This window comes from Dryobates pubescens, chromosome 6, assembly GCF_014839835.1.
Source record: "Dryobates pubescens isolate bDryPub1 chromosome 6, bDryPub1.pri, whole genome shotgun sequence".
NCBI lineage: Eukaryota > Metazoa > Chordata > Aves > Piciformes > Picidae > Dryobates > Dryobates pubescens.
The window spans coordinates 39,547,274-39,569,843 of record NC_071617.1 but is presented as its reverse complement, the minus strand read 5'-3'; the positions used below and the strand labels follow the sequence as shown (position 1 = coordinate 39,569,843).

Here is a 22,570-nt window from a genome sequence, read left to right as displayed (position 1 = left end):
TGCTGCTCAATTATAGTAGTATGATTAGAAGTGCAAAGTTTTGCTTCCTATTAACTGTACATCAAGCAGAGAAAGCTCTAAGATGCTTCAGAAACGTGACTTTAGTTAGTCAACTTAACTCTTCTTGTGGGAATTCTTCATTATGGCACAGCTCTGAACCTTCCAAAAGATATTATGAATATATATGATACATACTCACCTAGGTCACCTTCCTTTAGAAAAGCTTTAGTCGTGATCTGCAGCACTGTCTCCAGGACAGTTCGAAGATAAATCTTCAGAGTCTACAGGATAAGCAGAGGAGAAGTGAATAACTCCATCTCAGAGGAGGCAAAAATCCCTGGCGCTACTAGAATTCTTTGAAGAGTCCATGCAAATCATGAACTAGAATTCAAGGTGGTTTGCAGATAATAATTAATTCCAAACTTTGTTTTAAAAGCAAACACAAATTCTACCCCCTTTGGTGCAGTGAAACTGGGTAGCATTCTACTGTTTTGAAACATCTGCAAGCTTTTGTAGCTCTTTATGGTGCTGGTTTGAATATATGATATTTTTTTTTCCTCAAATTAAAATTCATATGAATACAAATAAACACAAATACGGGTGGTTTCTGCTTGGTTGTATGGTAAGTTTGGTGGTTCTGTTGTTTTGATTTTGTGTTATTGAGTTTTGTTTGTTTTGTTTCTCACCTAAACGTTTTCTTACAGTCAATCAAAATCTGCAAAGCTTTGTGCAACCACCAGCAGACTGGAAGCAAAAATCTGCTATGTAGATTTAAAAGACTGAAATAAGAGACATCTAAAGGATAAATTGCACTATTTGAGTCTAGCTGCATAAGCAAAAGTGAAACACAAAGACAGGTTTACTCTTACCCTCATAGGTTGTTCCACACCAAATGCAATAAAAGTGACGTTCTCTCAAATATGCAGTCAGAATATGTAGCTTTTCTGATACCTAGAGACATGTATAGGTATGCATTGATTTGGGACTCACATGACAAAACAGTTTGACCAACTATCTATGCTAAAACAGATTATATAACCTATGGGAAACCTATACTACTGTAGCTCAGTAAGGTGTGAAGCTTCCCAAACTGAAGCATAGGGCACAGGAATTCAGGATCTCTGAGAAATTACTGGCTGTTGTTTGCTCATCCTTCTTTCCTGCTAAGAAGCCTGCACTGAAAATATTACCTAGCTACCTTATTTCAGGTATATGGTATTTTGTTAGGATTTTCACACCTAATCTCTGCAAATCAAATCCCTAAGGCTAACAACAGCTGCGTAATCTAGTTCTCAAAGTGAACTTCCAGTCTCTCTTGAGATAATCTGTGGAGCATTTTCAGAAATTACTTAGTGATTCTAAAATTCAAACTAAGATGCAAGCTGATGCACTCAAAAGTAAAACTGAAAAGCAAGTAACTTTGTGTCTTAGCCAAGATATGCAAGATCACATATTCAATCAGAAATGTTCAGAGTTCAATTTCTAGGCTACTTTTTCCAAAGATCAGCTTCAAACCCGATCAGCAATAGATCAGTGGCTCTGTGTGTTACGTTTTATTGGCACAGAGGCCATTCACTACATACTGGAAAATGATACATACACATATGCCCTTTGTCTGTATGCATACACACATAGTTTGAGAAGGAATATTAAATGCAGTTCTGAATCAAGCCATTTAATGGCTAAGCTTACACTTATGTCTGAGCTTGTGCATTCATCTTCTTTGTCATTCTCATCATTTTTGTCTTCCTCTTCAGGTTCCAGCCAATACCATGTCTCCTTGGGAACATCAATATCCTTAAATAATAAGTAATTTAAATGAGAATTATCTGCCTTTGTAGGTTTTCTTCATAGTATCAGTCAGGGTTGGAAGGGACCACAAGGATCATCTAGTTCCAACCACCCTGCCATGGACTGGGACACCCCACACTAGATCAGGCTGGTCAGAGCCTCGTCCAGCCAGGTCTTAAACACCTTCAGGGACAGCACCCCAACCACCTCCCTGGACAACCCATTCCAGGGCTTCACCACTCTCATGGTGAAGAACTTCCTCCTCACGTCCAGCCTGAATCTCCCCACCTCCAGCTTCATTCCATTCCCCCTAGTCCTATCACTACCTGAGATCCTGAGAAGTCCCTCCCCAGCCTTCTTGTAGGCCCCCTTCAGATACTGGAAGGCCACAATTGGGTCACCTCAGAGCCTTCTCTTCTCCAGACTGAACAGCCCCAACTCTTTTAGTCTGTCCTCACAGGAGAGGTAGGCAAGATGTTAGGTTTTAAAACATTCCTGTACAGTATAACAAAGAATTTCCAAAGCTGCAATGAGAATGTGCAGTGGTCTACAAGGATTCATTTTTCAAAAACAAAAGTAAATGCATGCTAACATTAAGTTCTGTTCCATCTGTCTTCAGAAGGTCTAACACTACTCAGCAACATAATCTCACAACAAGGTTCTGAAGAGATAGTCTTTCTGGTTTGGGTTTTTTTTTTCCCCTTTGTCATCAGTTGGAAAACATCCTGCCCCAAATTATTTTACCAAGAGATCATACAGTGCTTTCTAATCCCCCTCAGGTAAAGTTAAAGAAAGAAGAGTCAACAAAAACGATTTAAGCTAAATCAACTGACTTCATGTGAAGCAGCCTAAGGGGTATCAAACCATCTCAGCAGTGAGGTGGTATTAATCTCTAACAGGCTAATAAGAAAAAAAACCAAACTTGCAGTTTTCAAGTGGCAGAAACTTATAATAGTTCACTGCTACTACCCATGCTCTCCCCTCAGGTGAAAGGTACGTTGGTTTAGGTTTGTTACTTCAGCGCTTCCTTGGGAAAGCTGGTTCCCTCAGTGACGATCCCCATCCTGGGGGAGCCCCCATCAAGGCCTGTCAGAACAAGCCTGCTGTGGGTGACCCTGCTTTAGCAGAAGGTTTAGATGCAAGTTCCTTCTGAGAGTTCCTTCACTTGAGGAGAACAGTACCATCATTCAGGAGAGTCTGGCATTGGCTACTGGAAGACATGCAAACAGCTCAGAACTACAAGAATGCAGGAGCAGCAGCAGCTGAGCTCTGATAATGCAAATTAACAGGGGTCCTCAAGTAAGTTACCATGGGGTTGGTGTGCACTTTAAACTATTATACTGGTGCAAACATGTACTTTGAAATATTTTAAGAGGACTGAAGTGTTGCCAAGTATCAAGACTTCAGACTAGTTATCCCACACTTTTAGAGAACCTCCAAGAACTGGATCACTACTCTGCTTGCAGCCTGTATCTCTGAGCTGTAAACCTTCCTTCCAGTTAAAAAACCAAAACATAGGTCTCACTTTTTGCATATCTAATTGCTGGCAGGCCCTTTGGCTTTTTCGGAGGTCCCCTTCCATTTTACGTTCTTCTTGTTTGTTTTTGAATCTTAATCTGTTAAGAAAAAGTAGATAGCTAAAATAAGCAAGCAAACAAACAGTGAGATGCATTACATTAAATAGCTCTTTGAAAATGGAAAAATTTAAGCTTCCAGCCCTGCTAATTCTCTCAGGGCTGGACAATGTTGAAGTTAGGAAGTCCTTCTGACGTGGATTCTATGAAAGAACACATCTAGTTCTTGAGAATTATACCTTCAAAACTGTTTTTCATGATCACGCTACACTGAACATTGTTTCTTCATCAGGTTTTACTAAGACATGAAAAATGTGGTTCACTAAGCATCTGCACAAAATACAGCCTTTCCTAGGCTTTCCTTCTCCACATGTAACGAACAGATCAGGAGAAAATAAAACTAATACAACCTAAACCATTCACCCTGATTTTTAAAACCTCTGTAGTAACCTTGCTCAGGATTATTTGTGGATTTTATATTAAAACAGATGACAAGGTTATCTGCTTCAAAGAATTGCAATTGACTTGTATATTGTTTGTGTTATTAACACAACCAAAATGAGGCAGCACATGCTTTTGGTATTAGTGTTCCCCTGCTTTTGCTTTAGAGCAGAGAAACGATGACTATTTCAACTCTTAGCTCTCATTCAAAACATTCATGAACTGTACCACATTAGAAGAATACCCAAACACAAAGCATAAGTAGAATTGCTGTTTAGAGGCCAAGTGGAAGATTAGCTACATTGTTGTACCTGAACTGATCTGCAGCTTGTTCATTTGCTTGTTTTCTCATATGGAGTTTTTTTCTGTAGTTTTCCAGTTTTTCTTCAGCTTTTCTCTTTTTCAATTCCTCGTGACCAAGCCCACTTCTGCCTGCGTAAGTTCAAAAGACGAATGTGAGCATTTGAGAAGCTCTGACACTCAACTAAGCAGATTAAGAAGTATCACGAACCTGTTTTTATGTTCAGGGGAATGGGTTCAACAATGCCTTCTCCTGTGAAGAAAACAAAAGGTCAATTTAAGAAATTAGGTATTTCTCAAACTATGATTTGCACAGTGTATTTAAGGAGGCAAGCTGTGTGTATTTCTTCTTGTGGTTTTATGCTTGGAAGTTGAAAAATCCCTAGCCAGTGTACCACTGGTGCATTGCAAATGACCCAACTGAACTGGAACTCCTTTTTGGCCTCTCTGCTGTATTTTTTTCACTACTTAACTGAAATAAAATCATGTTAACTTGATAAAATGAGAGGAAATGGCCTGAAATTGTGCCAGGGAGGTTTAGATTGGGTATTAGGAAAAATTTCTTTAAGGTAAGAGTGGTCAGGCATTGAAACAGGCTGTCCAGGGCAGTGGTTGAGGTGTTTAAGAATTGTGTAGACATGGCGCTTCAGGACACAGTGTCACGGTCATAGTGATCTTAGGTTGATGGCTGGACTCAATGATGTTAGAAATCTTTTCCCACTGAAACAATTCTATGATTCTGCTGCTTTCCTTGCAGGATCTCTTGACACTCTGTACCATTTCTATTGCAGACATTTGCTCTCATCTTTTTTTTCTGCCACAATGCACTCACAGTTTGTTAACACTAGGTCTCTCAAAGAGACATTTTTGACCCAGTCTACAAATGCAGTAGCAGCTACAGTCTGTAAAATATAAAGGTACAGCTGAACACAAGTACATACTTCCAGACTGGGAGAAGCTTACCACTTTTTCCAAGGGCCTGGCCACTCTTGTAACCCATCTTCTGCAGCAGAGCAAAGCCTTTGTTCTCATTGCCCAATGCACTTTTCAACACCAAGTCACGTCTCTCTTTTTCTTCTTCTTTTATACTTTTTTGCCTGTTCTTCTCATTGGCTTCTTTTTGCTTTTCCTCTTTCTGAATAGCTTCCTTCATCCGCCTCACCATGGGCAAGCCTGGCCTGACATCCTGTCTAATAACAATTCCAGCAAATATTAGCGCTGTTTTTAAGTAGTATTTTCACATGTTTGCAATCACTTAGAAGGGGAAAAAAGAGCCACCTACTTAACAAATAAATCAGACATGTAGTCTTCCTCTTCATCTTCCTCCATGTTCAGCGCGCGCACACCCCTGCTCCGACTCCTTTCCTAGAATCTCCGTCAACTGGCCTATCTCACGCACCTTATCTATCTGCGGGCTACCCGAAGCACAGAACCTGCTGTCAAAAGGAGAAACACCTGCTACTCGGGTCTGCGGCCGGAGGCTGATGGACGTGAACGCGACACCGTGGGATGCCCCCTAACGCGGACCAGCAGCGACTGCGGCGCACCCCCAGCCCCGGAAGCCTTCGCGCACCCCCCAGAAGCCGCAGCAGAGCCGAGGCGGCAGCGGAAGAACTCCGCGCGCCTGCGTACGGCCGCCCTCCTCGGGCGGCGCCTGCGCTCCTACTGCTTCCTGCTGCGCGGCCGCGGTGCCCCCGCGTTAGAGAGTTGCGTTGGGGCTAGGGTAAAGCCCCATCCTTTTGTGTGTTCCCCGCTCTGCCGGTTCCTTCCCTGCCAACCGGACCAGGGTATGGTGGGGGTTGAAGCAGCCTATCCCCCCGGTAATGGTTCTGTCCTTGCGAGACGAGTGAGTGGGCGCGTCTGGCCCCACGCGTGTCTGTGACCGCGTCCAGCCCACCAGGGGCCGCGGCGCATCGCGCAGCCCGGAGCCGGCAGGTCTCCGCCGCCTGGTAGGAGCGTCACGCGCGTGTCGTGAACGAAAAGGGGGCAGGCGGGTAGTGCCGGCCCGGCTGTACCCGGGGCTCCGGCGGAGTCGGGCACTGGGTCTGCTCCGGCTGCCCTGGGAGGAGAGGCGGCGGCGTTTGCGTGTGTGGTGTAGGTACGCAGATGTGCACGGATGGCGGGGGCGGGGTGGGGGGGTGTGTGTGGGGGTGGTGGAAAGCAGCGCGCTTCTGGTTGTTACTTAGCATTTTCCTTATACTGAGGGACTGCTATATAGCTGGCGCGATAAAGCGGTGCTGATGCGTCACCGTTTGAGGGATTTTGAACCAGAAAACACGCACTAGGAGAGATGCTATAGCTTATTGAAATAACGGGTACAGCTGCTGGGACCCAGGCACAAAAGCCTTTTCACCTGATTGAGTTCTTCAGGAGGCTGTCACTGCTAAACTTGCCCGTTTTTCACTTTTCTGAGTTATTCTGCTGAAGTGTGTGCAGGGTGATGATCTAAATACCTGGCTTAAGCTACAGAAAAATGGCAGGATAGTAGCAAGGAACTCTACCAAATCTGAACGTCTTATACTCACTATATAATGCTTCAGCACAACTTACTGGATGCTTTTGCTCTACATCCCGTAAAAGGTAGCAGTGTGTTTATTACTTACGGCATACACAGGAAAACCCAGCCCTCACCAGAATCGGTAGAACTTAGTAGTAGGCATTTCTCGCTGTATTTTGGAGTTAAACCTTGGCCAGTGTAGGTGAGTTTGGGTTGTCTGCCTACACAGCTGTATGTTTTGAGTCTTTGGTGAGCTGAATGTTCGTATAGTTGTTCCTGAATTTGATCCATAGTGCTTCAGTTTGGCAAGTTTAGTGCATGTGCAGATTTGGTGTTTCAGAGCTTGTGTTTCCTAAATTTATATGAAGAGCTAAGGAGGTGTGTAGAAGGTACATGAGAGATTCATGTCTCTGAAGGCCAGGGGAAAATGAAAACTTCGGGGAGGAAAAGGAGTAATGTGCTGTTGCATAGTACTGTGTTGTGTGGGTGTGCCGAGCAATGTAGATATCGGATGATGCCAAATGAATCATGGTGCCATCAGTTAATTTCATTTCTCTCTACTCTCATGTAAAGGTGTTTTGAGACAATGAATTTCTGCCTTACTGACAGGCAGTACTTCCTCAATTCCTTATTACTTCAAAGAAAAAAATAAATCTTTGGCGGTGTTGTGAGAGGGCTGCATGTGCTTCCATATTTGTCTTTGATACCTTTGCTGATCTATCTCTGGAGATGCATGCAGTGAAAAATACTATAGGGCAAGGTACCAAAGAGCAGAGAACAAGCTTAGTATTATAGTCACTGTGATGCTTTCGTTTCATCAGCACCAAATCATTAAGGTAAATTTAGAATCACAAGACAGTTGTAGTATTAATGTTACCTCTTATTATTGTCTAATCTGGGATTTTTTTTCCAAAAGAATTAAACCCATTTAATTTAAGTCACTTTGTATAAGAATGTGTTGAGTTCACCCATGAATGAGGAAGCAGCTGTGAGCACGGGAGAGCACTAGAGGAGTGGTGCAGCTGTCAAAAGATATGCCTTACATAATGCTCCTTAGTTGCTTTGCTTTTTCTTTTGCCCAAGATCTTATTTTCAGCATTACTGAATTCTGGTTTTGGGGTTGGGTGTTGGGCCTTTGTGTGTGTGTGGCTTTGTTTTCCTTTTTCCTTTTTGCTGAAGATGCTTTACTTTGTGATTTTCAATTAAGTTTTTTTCTATCTATCCTGTGTTAAACAGCTACATTTTGTTTAAATGTGTTTTGTCTACAGAATGTTTGCTTACACTGATAGTGTGCTTTTGGTAGTGCTTTGTTGCTTCTCCCATTCAGTGTTTGGGCAGGGTCTCTAGTGTTTGATCTCTAATATTTTGCTTGCTAGGGAGGCCTGCAGTCATTTGGCTGCTGTTTGTATTCTGGGCTGTTACACATAAGGTTTGCTGGGTTTCAGAGGGCTTCTTTGTCCAGCACTTAAAGGAAGGCTAGTGGAATCTGGGAAGTCTCAGGTCAAGTGATGCTAAATGCTGTCACTGATTCTGCCTCTCAAATGTGTGATGGGTAGGAATTCCTCCTTGTGATAGGTTCATCTCCTCACCTTGTCTGTTGGTGGTATTGGGAAGGTGGCCAGGATCATGCCCAAGTTTTGTACGGTGTGGTCAAGAGTCTTGGTTAGAGACAATCCTTGTTCTGTTTTATGTAAGAGAAGACAGTGAGATGACTCATTTACCTTGTGTGTGGGTTGTGGGGTTTTTATTTTTATTTTAAACAGGGATTTAATTACATGTTTCTTGACTGAGAGTTAGCACCCTGAAGTTGTCCATAGGTGCTCATTATAGAATTAACAACTGTCCCTTGAAATGCTAATGGATTTACTCATCTGTAAATGTAAGTAGATTTTATGAGGGACTACTTAGCTAAGAGAAGTTTTAAGTAGTTTGGAGCCATGATACTGTAATTTGTAGATTTAATTTTCCTATTTTCATTTTGCTTTTCAAAACTTTGTACCATTGTATTACACTTTATACTAATACTTGCATTTTTATTTCAGAGTTGCTGCGCAAATTTACAGTAAAACCAGAGTTTAACCAATTATGGAGCTGGCTCATAGTTTGTTACTGAATGAGGAAGCGTTAGCTCAAATTACAGAAGCAAAGAGACCAGTCTTTATCTTTGAGTGGTTGAGATTTTTGGACAAAGTGCTGGTAGCTGCTAACAAGGTAATTTAATGCTTCCCCTTCCCCCCTGCCCCTTTCTAAAATACTTGTATGAATTTCATCCAGAGAAAATTCATGAGTAATGGCCTGATCAGTCTAAATCTAAAATCATACACTTGAGAGACTCATAAGTTTGTGGCTTGTAATTAATTGCAGGTTGTCAGTATGTCTTTCTATTGTATGTAACACACAGCTTGGTTTGAGTTCTTCATAGTTGTAATATTTGGAAGGCAAACTTTCCCTCCCAGAGCTGGGATTCTTGATGGTAAAGGGCATTAAAAGATGTTCTAGGCAGATATTACTGTATTTTGTGTAGGCATTTAAAAAAAAAAAGTAAATTTTAAAGATTAACAGCTAATTCTGAGCATCTGTCTCTGCTGTTACTGAATGTATCTTAAATGTCCTTCAGATGAGCAATTTGCTGAACTGCATATACGTGGGAGTGGTATAAGGTTTACTTCAATCCCTTGTAGGTTTTTCTGGGTTTTGGAGGCAAGACACAGAATCAAGTAACTTTTCTAATGTTACTTATTTTTGGTTCATTAACAGACAGATGTCAAGGAGAAACAGAAGAAACTTGTGGAACAGCTAACAGGGCTCATCAGCAGCTCCCCTGGGCCACCTACACGAAAACTACTAGCGAAAAACCTTGCTGCTCTCTACAGCATCGGAGACACGTTTACTGTTTTTCAGACGCTTGACAAGTGTAACGACATCATCAAGAGCAAGGATGATACTGTGGCCTACCTACCCACCAAACTGTATGTTTCATATTGCTAGGAAAAAACAAACGATTTTTAAGTAAAGTCATCTTGGATATTAGAGAAGAGTCTCTGCCTGTATATGTGGATGTTATGCTTGCTTATATTTATTTGGAATTCACATATGCTTGATATAGCAGAGAATAGAGCAGGATTGGGACTGTGGAGGGCAGGTCTCAATGGTGACACATACGTGGCTATATGAAAGTCAGATGCTTTCCTCTAGACAAGGGACTGTCCTATGTTTCTTCCCATGCTTACATTGTGGAGAGGATAACAGTTGATGATCAAGCAATATAATGAAGAAATTCCACCAGTGGGATTATTGCTGATTGTAGTCAAATACACTGTTTAAGATGGAACCTGCAGGTTCAAACAAGCATTATCTCTGCCTATTATCTATTCCTCTATTGAGATATACTGCACAAGCCTCTTAAAGAGTCACACGTGTGTGATCCAGGTCATACTTACTTATGGGAGCAGTCTTGCTAGTAGGAATATGATTAATGCCAACAACAGCCTCCACTGAAATTGGTTTTACTGCTTTCTCAGGCGTACTCCTTCATATGTTCACAATGTCTAGTGAGCCCTAATTTGGGCTCGCCTTCAGACATTGTCATACAGATAGGTTTCAACAATGCAATCTGAAATGGCCACCTTTTGGTAAGATACTGTCCTCTGTTTATTTGAAGCTGTTGCAACTCTGTGGGGAATTTGTATATGTGGGAAGGGTTTTGTACTGTAAGGTGCCCTGAAAGTTACTGCAGCCACTCAAGTGGTAGTCATGAATGTTTTTTACTATGTGACTTCAAACTTCATTTTTAGGTATTTGTGTAGAAGAGCTATATCGGAAACATGCCCATTAAACTCATCACAGCCTACCCTTGTTAGAAAAAGCTTTTCTAAAAAGTAATCTACCCAAGAATTGCAGGTTTTGAAAAAAAAAACAAACACCTTGTTCCTTTGTGATGAAAAAGTGCAAGTCTTTAGGAGCTGTTTTTGTGACTATCCTGGAGCAGTTTGTGTATATAATTGCAGCGTAGTATTACTTAAAATCTTCCTAATCTCAAATGGAAGGGCAGGGAAAGCATGTATATAACTGTTTATGGATCCAGTGATTTTTATAGTGCCTATGCAGTTAAATTTTTAAGCTTGGAAAAAACCCATTATTCAGTATCTACGAAAAATGTCAGGCTATAGTAAAGGGTAGGGGCTTACCTTACAGGTCCTTGGAAAAGAGACTGTCTATTGAAACATAAACCCTTAATTTTGCCGAGGTTTCAGCATCTTATTCCAGAATCACAGAATCAACCAGGTTGGAAAAGACCTCAGAGATCATCAAGTCCAACCTATTACCGAATACCTAACACCTCCTGACAATGAAACCATGGCTCCAAGTGCCACATGCAATCCTTTTTTGAACACCACCAGGGACTGTGACTCCACCACCTCCCTGGGCAGCACATTCCAATGACCAATTACTCTTTCTGCGAAGAACTTTCTTTTCGCCTCAAGCCTAAAAATTTCCCCTGGCACAGCTTGAGACTGTGTCCTCTTGTTCTGGTCATCTTCAATTTTTTCACTGTGTATGTAGCTCTTGTCATAATATCCATGCAAATACAGTTGTGCTCTTAAAAGCTAATAATTTTTTTTTGTTACTGTTTTTGTAAGCAAAAATTGCTTTAAATATGCAGTGTTAAACAGCCAGCAAAACTAATGGGTAGTAAATGGATTTTCATTCCTAGTTGATGATGAAAACGTCCATTTCTGTTTAAGGGCTGCTGTGGCATGTGTTGGAGCATTTTATGAAAAAATGGGCAGAATGCTGGGAAGTTCTTTTCCAGAAACAGTGAATAATCTATTAAAGTCTCTGAAAAGTGCAGAGGTAAGTTTGGGATTTTTATATACACGTAGACTTGATTCCATTTAAACTGACACCTGCTTCCTCCATAGCTCTTTGCAGAAATGCCTCTATTGTTTGTCTTCTACATAAAAAAAATGCAAATCACTTCCACAGTATCAAGTGAAGCATGTGCGTGTAGTTTTATTGCAGAGTTTAGACTTCTTTCATCCGGATTCCATACTAGTAGCTTCAGAATGGTCTCAGTAATTAAAACTGCATTGCTAACTGCTGCATTAAGATTTCTGCTCTTGTACCTTGAATAAACCTTAAGTTTTTTAAAACTGAATAGTAAGCTACTAAGTTTAGAGACAAAGACATTACTCTGCAGGATACATTGTTCCTTGAGAAGAGCGTGTGTGTCGTAATATTGACAGAATGCATCCTGCGTGCTAGTGGGTCTGATTTGACACAGGTATCTCTGTTGGGATTTTGTTTACTTTGTTGTTTTGTTTTTTTCTTTAATTCATGACAAGTTGGAAGGAGTACTGATTGTATGTATCTTGTCCTGACAGCGGTTTCCTTTGTCCATGTTGTAACTGAGACTTTGCTTTGGTACCCTCCAACTGTAAATACCTGCTTGTGTGCAGGTATAGTAGGAAGCTGTTGACTATTTTGTTGTCTGGTTATGTCATCTAAAATATGTTTTCTTGAGGCCATGGCAGGTAAGGGACAGAAGCATCTTGTTTAGGGCAAATTTATGTGACAATTGAGACAGTTTTAGTAAAATGTATTGTTCTTGCTGCTGTCTAAAACTGGCTAGCTATTGGCTGTATATGTCTTCAGTGAACTGTATTATCAGTGCAGAATTAGGCACCTGGTTCTTGCTATAAGTAATGTGTCCACATTTTTACATAAACTTATTTTTGTGTGTGTGTGTGTGCAGTCTCAGGGCCGCAGTGAAATTCTGATGAGTTTGCAGAAGGTCCTAAATGGGCTTGGAGGAGCAGCAGCTTCTTGTCACCGTGACATTTATAAGAACGCTCGATCTCTGCTGACAGACAGATCTATGGCTGTACGATGTGCAGTGGCTAAGGTGGGTGTTTTTCATCAGTCCTAGAAATTCTGGTGTTGTGGCTGTCAAGTATAGAATGGAATAGAATTAACCAGGTTGGAAAAGACCTTTGAGATCATCAAGTCCAACCTATCATCCAACACTATCTAAACAACTAAACCATGGCAACAAGTGCCCCATCCAGTCTCTTCCTAAACACCTCCCTGGGCAGTACATTCCAATGGCCAATCACTCTTTCTATGAAGAACTTCTTCCTAACATCCAGTCTAAACCTCCCCGGTGCAGCTTGAGACTGTGTCCTCTTGTTCTGGTGCTGGCTGCCCAGGAGAAGAGACCAATCTCCCTTCAGGTAGTTGTAGACAGCAATGAGGTCTCCCCTGAGCCTTCTCTTCTCCAGGCTAAGCAACCCCAGCTCCCTCAGCCTCTCCTCATAGGGCTTGTGCTCCAAACCTCTCATCAACTTTTTTCCCCTTCTCTGGACATGTTCCAGCAAGTCAACACCTTTCCTAAATTGAAGGGTCCAGAACTGGACTCGCAGTTGCACTGTGACCTGTTGTTTATGATATGAAATTTGATAATTGTTTGGGCAAGGTAAGTCCTTACAGTTTACACTGAAGTTTCAGACATTTGACTTACTTAATGTAAATGGTGGTACTGTAATAGTGTCTTCCTAACTTCATAAACAAATATGAGATAAAATATAATACCTGTGAGCTTCAATGTGAGAGCTATGTGATAACAGTTCTTCAGTGGTTCTTTCCTATTAATTTTCATTTATGTATTAACCAATTCCCTGAGTATTCTGACAGTTTACTTTGCTATGTTACTGGGTAAAAGCGAGAGTGTGTGTGTAAATGACCTTGTCAAGTATTTATATTAAAGTATTTGCTGTACAAACCTGACAGTTATGCTGATACTTAGATAAAAGGTGAGAATGGTCTCCATTGGTGCTCAGCAAGCCTTTTTTTCCTACAGTGTCTGCTGGAATTACAGAATGAAGCAGTATTTATGTGGACGGCTGAACTAGAGAATGTTGCAACGCTGTGCTTTAAAGCTCTGGAAAACTCAAACTATGGTGTGCGAGTTGCAGTGTCAAAGCTTTTGGGGACTGTCATGGCTACAGCACTGATACCAAAACAAGCAACAGGTACAAGTTTACAAGTCTTTTCAAGAGGACAAACTGTCCCTTCAGTACAATGTTACGTGACAGTGTTGCGTAGATACACTGTTTTTCTGGTAGGTAGAAGCTTGTGGGTGGATGGTTTGGTTTTGTAAATTCTAAGCTTAAAAGGGTAAAGAATGTAGAATCCCTTCTGTAGTCATACATGGAAAGTGAGAGCAAACTACCACAAATCACATGGGCAAAATAGCTTATTTATACATAAAACGAACTGTTACCTGAATTATTGGCTAGATTTATATTTGCAAGACGATTTTTTAATTAGTAAGTCTGTTTGCAAGGTCATTGCTTGTATTGACTGAAACTTTTGGGTTAAATGATTGCTTTTCTCTTTGTGAAAGTGATGCGACAGAATGTGAAGAGAGCCACGCTTGAGGAGGTCTTGGAGCTCATGGCCACAGGATTTCTGCGAGGAGGGTCCGGTTTCCTGAAGAGTGGTGGAGAGATGTTGAAAGTAGGAGGATCTGTCAATAGGGAAGTGCGAGTTGGTGTTACCCAGGTTTGTTACAAGCTCTAACATACTTTTAAAAATGAATTAACATGTATACATAATGGTAACCTTGTCAGTAGGAAAAATACACACTTGTGTTATTTGTTTGCTTGTAAAGTCACCTTGGAGGTCTAGTTTGACATTATGTACTTTGAGAGGTGTATATGTGATGTCATTCACCTAAGTTACTTTATTATTAAAATGCAGTAATGTAAACCTTAGCTTTATATTTAAACTCTATTTCTTTTCAGAGAAAAGTCCTTTTTGGTGTGCTGTCTCTCTTTTTAGCTGCTGGGCAATGTTTGCAACCCTGATTTTGTTAAACTACGTTTGTTCTCTCCACATGTCAGCCTTAAATAGATGATATCTCAGTGTAGAAGCTTCACTTGTCTGATACAGGAAAGTGGCAGCAGCATCTCTTCCCAACTAAGGCATTCTCGCTCTGGCATAGATTCCAATATGCTGCAGTAACTTGGCAGAATCCATATTTTTTTGATTGTAGTGTGTTTTGTGAAACCCTTTTATTTTTCTCAGAGTTTTTCAGATGAACTTGGTGTTAATCTCCTGTCTTTGTTGCGAATTAGAACACCTTCATGTTGCTGCTGCTAGTGACATTATGCTCTTAAAACTTTTAAAGAGAGACATGTTAATAGCAATGGACTGGGTTTCCTTGGTCTCATCCCAACAGTATTCTGGATGCTATTTGTAGCACTGGAAACAGTTTAGCTTCAATATCAAAGACCTGGCTAATGGATTGATTTATCCTGATTAACTTCATTAGCATTATTACTAACTGGTTTTTCTACTGTAACGAATTGTACATAACAGCAGTCTTTATTCTGTGGTAACTTAATGTAGTCTTATGTTTCTCTTTTAATTGGATCTGTTGTGTAACTTCTGCATTTGCAGGCCTACGTTGTCTTTGTTACAACACTAGGAGGTCAGTGGTTAGAGCGCAACTTTGCTACGTTTTTGTCACACGTACTTGATCTGGTCTCCCATCCTCGTGCAACGCAGACCCACGTGGAGGCAGTTTACTCTCGAAGATGCGTGTCCTTCATTTTGAGAGCAACTGTGGGCAGCTTACTTGGGGAGAAAGCGCAGATCGCAGCCGCGAAAGATATATGTCAAGCCATTGGTAAACAAATGAAGGCAGTAGGTGAGAACCACTTTTCTTTTACTTGAGACCAATTGAAAGTCGCTGTCAAGACACTGGATCAGTCATGTTTCAGCTTGCTTCTGCTGCAAGGTGAAATTCTGTTGTTGTGGTAAAAGATACTTTGGCTGCTTTCTGTTTGACCTATCATATCCAAAATATGAGTTCCACTTCACAAGGGATTGTGTAAAACTGGCTTGTTATGTTGTGATGGCTTTTGGCACTGCATCCACTTAGAATGGAAGTATGGGGGAAAAAAGTGTGCATTTGCAGTCTATCTTGGGACAGGCTGTATCAAAAGTTGTGCAGAGTTCTTTGCTACCAGTGTTGAAGATCCCACGGGTCAGGTTCTTGCAGCTCCTTGTGTATCCTGCACTGATATCCATACTGGTAACTGAATTTTGCAGGTGACAAGTAAAGATGTAATCTGAAGACTGGAATTAGACAAGATAAATGTGGCCCCTTTACATAACTTTGCAGAGTATGTAATGACTTGGAGGACTGACAAAACTGTGTTGGCATTTGTTTCCTATGAAATAAGCTAATTTGCATTGGAGATTGAGAAAGTCAACTGTAATTGTGCATTCAGCAAATATACATTTCTTCTCCTTTTGTTGCCATCTTATTTGAGTGTAAAGTAATTATTTAATATATGGAAATTGAATGGATTTTGAAACTTTTGCATGTTCTTCTCAGAACTATTTTTGGAACCTCAAAAAGGTTGTAATTACAGTAAGTATTACTTCCAGGAAAATATCTATTGGAAGTGCTACTTCTGAAATAAAACAGCTGCAGAGATTCTTCCTCCTGTTTCCTTGTCAAAGTTGCAGGATATTCCTTGATGTATTTGAGTGATCGAAAGAATTGTTACATTTTTTGATCATGTCTTGATGAATTTGATAAATTGGAAGGATTTTTAGTTGGTAATGGTCAGTTCCCTTCCTTTTAAGGGGGACAATTTTCTAAATTTGTACTGCAGTTGGCATGTCAATATTCAGCTGATACTGAAGTATTTTTTCTTTGAAGTGATAGTTGCTGCTTCTGGGATAGTGTGGGAGAAAGAACCTGTAGTGGGGATCTAGGAACTTAATTAGATAACTTTTAAGGTGATTAGAGGTTATACAGAATTAATGATTATTTACTAAAGGTCTTGGGGTATTTTTGGCTTTTTTTGGTGTTTGCAAATTTGTATGCAGAACATAGATATGTCAAGATTCTGCTTTCAGTTGCTGCATATAGGTACAGTATACACATGCTGTGCATTTGCTGTGTTACCCTATTAATCTGACCTCTTAATGCATTGCTACTCATAGTACCTGCTGAGCAGCAGTTTTTCATGGTCTTTGGATGATTGTGTTTGGCTTATAACTCTAAAACTGTTTATCCTCAAAGTGTGTGTTTGTTTTGCAAGTTCATGGTATGACCAAAGTTGTGTTTTTTAATATAGGGTTGATGTCAAAACTGAACTGTACCTTTCTGTCCTGTCTATGTTCAGGTGTGATTCAAATGGTAGTTAAGCAAGATACTTTTGTCTTCTTATCTGCAGAAGCAGTGGTGAATGATGCTAACAGTGAAAATAAATCTGGAGCTGCTGATGTAGCTGCAAGCCAGCATGTAATGGTGTGTGCCCTCCAGGAACTGGGTAGTCTGGTTCAGAGTCTGAATGCCACTGCATCTCCTCTTATTCAAGAGCCCTCTATTGGTATGCAAATAAACACATTTGAGCAATGAATATGTAATGTCATTAAATCTAGTTAAATTATATGTAAAAAGTAAATAAATGGAGCTACTCCAGGCAGTTACATCTATCCAGCTCATTGTGTGTAGTATGCTACTTCAATTCATCTGGCAAAGTATTAAGCAACTATTTTGATCATAGTGTGATCTTTAGAGTGAATAAAGCTGTAAACTTGGGATTTTTAACACTGATTTGTTTCCAATAATGGAAAGTATGTTGTCTTACTATATAAGGTCTGAAATATTTGCTTGTGAGAAGCTGTATTTCATTCAGATAGCAGATTTCTGTTGGGAGCTTGAGTGTTTTATTGAGGTGAAGCTGTGGGTAGTCCCCTCAGTTTAGGAAAGATGTTGAGTTGCTGGAACGTGTCCAGAGAAGGGCAACAAAGCTGGGGAGGGGTTTGGAGCACAAGCCCTGTGAGGAGAGGTTGAGGGAGCTGGGGTTGCTTAGCCTGGAGAAGAGGAGGCTCAGGGCAGACCTTATTGCTGTTTACAACTACCTGAAGGGAGGTTGTAGCCAGGTGGGGGATGGTCTCTTCTCCTGGGCAGCCAGCACCAGAACAAGAGGACACAGTCTCAAGCTGTGCCAGGGGTGGTTTAGGCTGGATGTTAGGAAGAAGTTCTTCATAGAAAGAGTGATTGGCTGTTGGAGTGGGCTGCCCAGGGAGGTGGTGGAGTCACCATCACTGGAGGTGTTTAGGAAGAGACTGGATGGGGTGCTTGTTGCCGTGGTTTAATTGATTAGATAGTGTTGGATAATAGGTTGGACTCAGTGGTCTCAAAGGTCTCTTTCAACCTGGTTAATTCTATTCTATTGTATTCCCAATTTAAAAAGCTAGTTATCTGGCTTAAGTTGACAAGGGTTTTGTGTGGGATTTCCTTGTTTGTTTTAACATGTGGATCCATGTTTATACTATAGTGTTGCAGTTTTAGATTCCACCCCCCCCAGTTTATGGATGTCTATATGTTTTCCAACGAATGTGCAAACTCCTTTAGATACTTCATAATGTAGACTCTTGTCTTTTTAGATATGACATTCTTCTCACGCTGATTTTGCCCCAGCTGTGGGGTGGGGAAGACTGTGTTCATTTATTCCTTCCGTGTGTGGTAGGACCAGAGGGGACTGTATCAGTGCTGCTTCTGCCAGCTCCTACAAAGTATGCAGGCAGTTGTTCACTAGCTACAGAGGGTGCAAGAGATAAGGCAGAGGTTGGGGCTTTGAAGTTTGTGAAGTTAGAGATTTGGAATAACGCAGGTGTTGCTGTGAAGACAGATTAGACTGAAGAGCTCACAGTTACAAAGTAGCATTAGCTAGGCCTGGAGGTTTGGAAAGTGTAGAGGACGGTAACTTGGTGCAGGGGAGACAGCTGTGTGTCAAAAGCATAGAACAGCAGTCAGTCAGTGACATTATATCATGTGCTTGTATACAAAGTGAAGCAAACCCAAAGATCAGTCTTACTGTTGCTCTGTTACTGGCAGTCTTTGTAAAAGATGGGCAGGTTGTAGGAATCTCAGAAATAGAATCATAGAATGCATAAGGTTGGAAGGGACCCTCAAAAGTCATCTTGTCCAACCCCCTACAGTGAGCAGGGACATCTTGAACTAGATCAGGTTGCTCAGGGCCCGACAAGTTTGATCTTGAATGTCTCCAGGAGTAAGGCCTGCACCATGTCTCTGGACAACTTGTGCTAGTATTTTACTACTCTTGTGAACAACTTCCAGTTCCTGTTCACTTCTCTCCAGTTGTTCAAATAGCAGAAGTCAGGCTCTGGCAGCTCCAGATTCGCTGGTAAAGGCTGATGTGGAGCAATGTGGTGATAGTAACACTTCTGCCTTTCCTTCAAGTACTTCAATTCCCATTTTCTTAATTTCCATGTTTCGTGGCTGGTGTTGATTCAGCTTACTTGTCTATGTGTAAGACTTGTAAGACTGTAAACTCTCTTTTCTGTAGGTCTATTGGAGACAGTAACTTCAGTTCTTCTTCATCCCAGCATGGCTGCTCGACTTGCTGCTGCGTGGTGCTTGCGATGTGTAGCTGTGGCATTGCCTTTTCAGTTGACTCCATTTTTAGACAGATGTGCAGAAAGACTCAACAATCTGAAGACCTCCCCTGAAGCCGTTAGTGGCTACAGTTTTGCAATGGCTGCTTTGTTAGGTGGTGTGCATCAGTGTCCCTTAGGTATTCCTCATGCCAAAGGAAAGGTGAGATAATGAGCATTTATTCTCTAAGAGTACTAAAAGGCTAGAAGGTACCTTTTTTAATTTAGAAATAATAGCTTTGCAAAATGTGTAACATGGTAAATAATTAAAGTGTAACTAAGACTGGACTTGTGCCTAGCAAGAAAGCAATGGCCAGAGCATGTGTTTGTAGTATTGCAGTTACAATATTTACCAGCATATTTTCCCCTCTCTTTAAAATTTGCATTCTTGTTTGACATGTTAATGAATAGTTACCGAAGAGAATATTACTGCCTGTATTGTCATACATAAACTGATGGTAATCTATGTGAAATGTAATCTGCACTCATTCTTTATAAATGATTTGAGATCACCTTTATTATATAGCCTTGTAAGGATGGATGTGTAGCAGGAGCTTGCAGTGTAATTTCTGTTTTTAAAGTCCATTGTTTTTTGTTACTGATGCAGATGGTGGTTAGTATTGCTGAGGATCTGTTACGAACTGCTGCACAGAACAGCAGACTCTCCTTACAGCGGACTCAAGCTGGATGGCTTTTACTTGGAGCACTTATGACTTTAGGTTTGCAAAAATAGTTTTGTTTTGTTTTTTTAATGCTTGTCCAATATTCCTGATTATCCACTGTGGCACATGGTCTCTACATATAATCAGCCCAGTACCTATCACAAGAGTTTATACCAAGAGAAACAGTGTTCGTACATTTATTTCAGCATTGTTGTTTGTGCTGGGGAGAACTGAAATATTAATGTTTATGCAAATTGAAGGATAGTAGAAAATGTCCTACCTAAAAAAAAATATGGCTCTTTTTTTAGAAACCCAGACTTGGGTAATTTTATAGAATGGTCAAAATTTCCTATAGTTTACTTTCCTTAATACTGTGGTACAGAAGAAATGGGCTGTAAATAAAACACAGTGAGCATTCCAACAAGTTACTTGTGCACCTCTGGATAAGCAACAGTGGTGATTACAAGTGTTACCAGTTTGAAAGCATTTCAGTTGTCTTGGAAAAAAAGGCTAGTCTTATGTTTGTCTGCCATCACAGAAATACAAGAAATTATCTTCTGAGAGGTCTTGAAGTTGGCAGCATTAGTGTGTTGGGTTGCTGTTTGGTGTTTCTGTTTGTTTGTGTGGGTTTTTCTCTTTTTGTTTTACTTTTTTTTTAATACTAGAAAATAGAATGTTCTGATGCATTCTGTAACATTTTGATCTCTCAGCAAAGACCATTTTGTGTTTCATCTTCTCTAAATTGGCTAGGGGTTTTTGTTCATATTTTTCTAAGAGTGCAGCCCTGTTTTGATTGTCCTTCTCTAATTTATTTTCTGTTCACTTGCACTGGATCTTCTGGAGATTTTTTCAGAAGCTTTCTTTAAACTTGGCAACTAGAAGAATTATATAATCAGTAACAGCAGGTCTACCTATGCTATTTATTAGCCATGCTTTTGACCTAGAAATGAGAAATAATTTCTTCTGTTTTTCATTGTTCAAGTGGGGAGAAAAGGAAGAGAACAGTAGCTTAAAGAAAAAAGTCTTTGGCAGGCTTTCCACACCGAGTTAAATACAAGTTTTTGTTGTCCTGTCACTTTTGTTTTTTGCATAGGTCCTTCTGTTGTTCGATACCATCTGCCGAAGATGTTGCTGCTGTGGCGCAATGTGTTTCCACGTTCTCTGAAGGAGCTGGAAGCAGAGAAGGCAAGAGGAGATTCTTTTACCTGGCAAGTAACACTGGAAGGCCGTGCTGGAGCTCTGTGTGGTAAGAATTTCAAACCTCCAGAGAAATGTGCAGTAAATGGAAATGTTATCCCAAGTGTTATGGAAGGAAATCATGTAAATTCCCTGGTTTTGTTGAAAGTAAGATGTGTTAGATTCTCATCAGCGTGACCTGGTTTTGGCATTTAGTTTTATGAACGTGTCACGCAGTCTGAAAATAAACACTCTTAACTGCTGCTTTTTTTTGATATTTCTCTCAGTATCTGCATCCTCTTCATGCTTTTTTTTCCTGCATTTATTGTTAGGGGTTTTTTGATAAAATTTTAAACTGTTTTTTTCTTAGCTATGAGAAGTTTTGTTGCTCACTGTCCTGAGCTCCTTACTGAGGATGTGATTAGGAAATTGATGACACCCATAGAATGTGCCATGACAATGATGTCCCAGTAAGTAGGCAGTTTTTGCCCTTTATTTACTTTTGTTGTTTCCCAGACCTAAAATATTAAAACTCATGTGTTTTAGTTTATATTGTGACCTAGCACTGCACTGTTGCTGCTTGTCCATCTTGACAAAAACTTTCAGGAGCATTGTGTTTATGGTCATAAGGTTTAAAAATATGTATTATTGCATAGCTTATGCTGAGGATGTTAGGCTAGATTGGGAGGAAGTTCTTCAGGGAAAGAGTGATTGGCCATTGGAATGGGCTGCCTAGGGAGATGGTGGAGTCACCGTCACTGGAGGTGTTTAGGAAGAGACTGGATGGGGTGCTTGGGGCCATGGTTTAGTTATTTAGATAGTGTTGGATGATAGAATAGAATAGAATTAACCAGGTTGAAAGAGACCTTCGAGATCATCGTGTCCAACCTATCATCCAACACTACCCAATCAACTAAACCATACAACCAAGCATCCTGTCAAGCCTCGCCCTGAACACCCCCAGCGACGGCGACCCCACCACCTCCTCAGGCAGCCCATTCCAGTGGGCAATCACTCTCTCTGTGTAAAACTTCCTCCTAACCTCCAGCCTAAACCTCCCCTGACGCAGCCTGAGACTGTGTCCTCTTGTTCTGGTACTGGTTGCCTGGGAGAAGAGACCAACCTCCGCCTCACTACAACCCCCCCTTCAGGTAGTTGTAGAGAGCAATAAGGTCACCCCTGAGTCTCCTCCTCTCCAGACTAAGCAACCCCAGCTCCCTCAATCTCTCCTCATAGAGTGATAGGTTGGACTTGATGATCTCAAAGGTATCTTCCAACCTATTCTATTCTATTCTATTCTATTCTATTCTATTCTATTCTATTCTATTCTATTCTATTCTATTCTATTCTATTCTATTCTATTCTATTCTATTCTATTCTATTCTATTCTATTCTATTCTATTCTATTCTATTCTACCTACCGTGGTAACTTCAGTTAATTGTGAGTTAGATTTCCAGTTCATTGGGCTTTTGAGATAACTATGATGCTGGTATACTAGATGCGAATTGCTAAACTCTCTCCTTTTGCAATACGCTCATGAAAAGATGTAAAATGTTTTACAGAAGTGAAAGAAAAAAGTTTGGGGTTGGGTTTTGTGGGCCGTTTTTTCACCTCACCCTCTCCCAGTTGCTTGTCTTGGCTA

At 40.7% G+C, this 22,570-nt stretch overlaps 2 protein-coding genes across 2 annotated transcripts in view; one reads left to right on the top strand and one right to left on the bottom strand.

Annotated features, from left to right (window-relative positions):
• Positions 1–204: 204 nt before the first annotated feature.
• Positions 205–5,615, bottom strand: GPATCH11 (G-patch domain containing 11). The gene is made up of 8 exons (XM_009911710.2): positions 5,389–5,615; positions 5,070–5,296; positions 4,318–4,359; positions 4,118–4,238; positions 3,317–3,407; positions 1,693–1,797; positions 870–951; positions 205–281 (listed from the first exon to the last, which is right to left on the bottom strand). Exons 1-8 carry the CDS (start codon positions 5,433–5,435, stop codon positions 226–228), a joined length of 771 nt encoding a protein of 256 aa, XP_009910012.1. The 5' UTR covers positions 5,436–5,615; the 3' UTR covers positions 205–225.
• A 3,035-nt stretch (positions 5,616–8,650) lies between these two features.
• HEATR5B (HEAT repeat containing 5B) overlaps positions 8,651–22,570 on the top strand; it is a 61,413-nt gene continuing 47,493 nt past the window's right edge. Inside the window, exons 1-12 of the mRNA XM_009911711.2 lie at positions 8,651–8,814; positions 9,361–9,572; positions 11,349–11,457; positions 12,359–12,508; positions 13,463–13,634; positions 14,009–14,166; positions 15,067–15,316; positions 16,860–17,015; positions 19,002–19,252; positions 19,697–19,808; positions 20,845–20,997; positions 21,298–21,397. Of these exons, the coding sequence (XP_009910013.1) occupies positions 8,689–8,814; positions 9,361–9,572; positions 11,349–11,457; positions 12,359–12,508; positions 13,463–13,634; positions 14,009–14,166; positions 15,067–15,316; positions 16,860–17,015; positions 19,002–19,252; positions 19,697–19,808; positions 20,845–20,997; positions 21,298–21,397 (1,949 nt within the window). The 5' untranslated portion in view covers positions 8,651–8,688. The remainder of the gene's footprint in view (positions 8,815–9,360; positions 9,573–11,348; positions 11,458–12,358; positions 12,509–13,462; positions 13,635–14,008; positions 14,167–15,066; positions 15,317–16,859; positions 17,016–19,001; positions 19,253–19,696; positions 19,809–20,844; positions 20,998–21,297; positions 21,398–22,570) is intronic.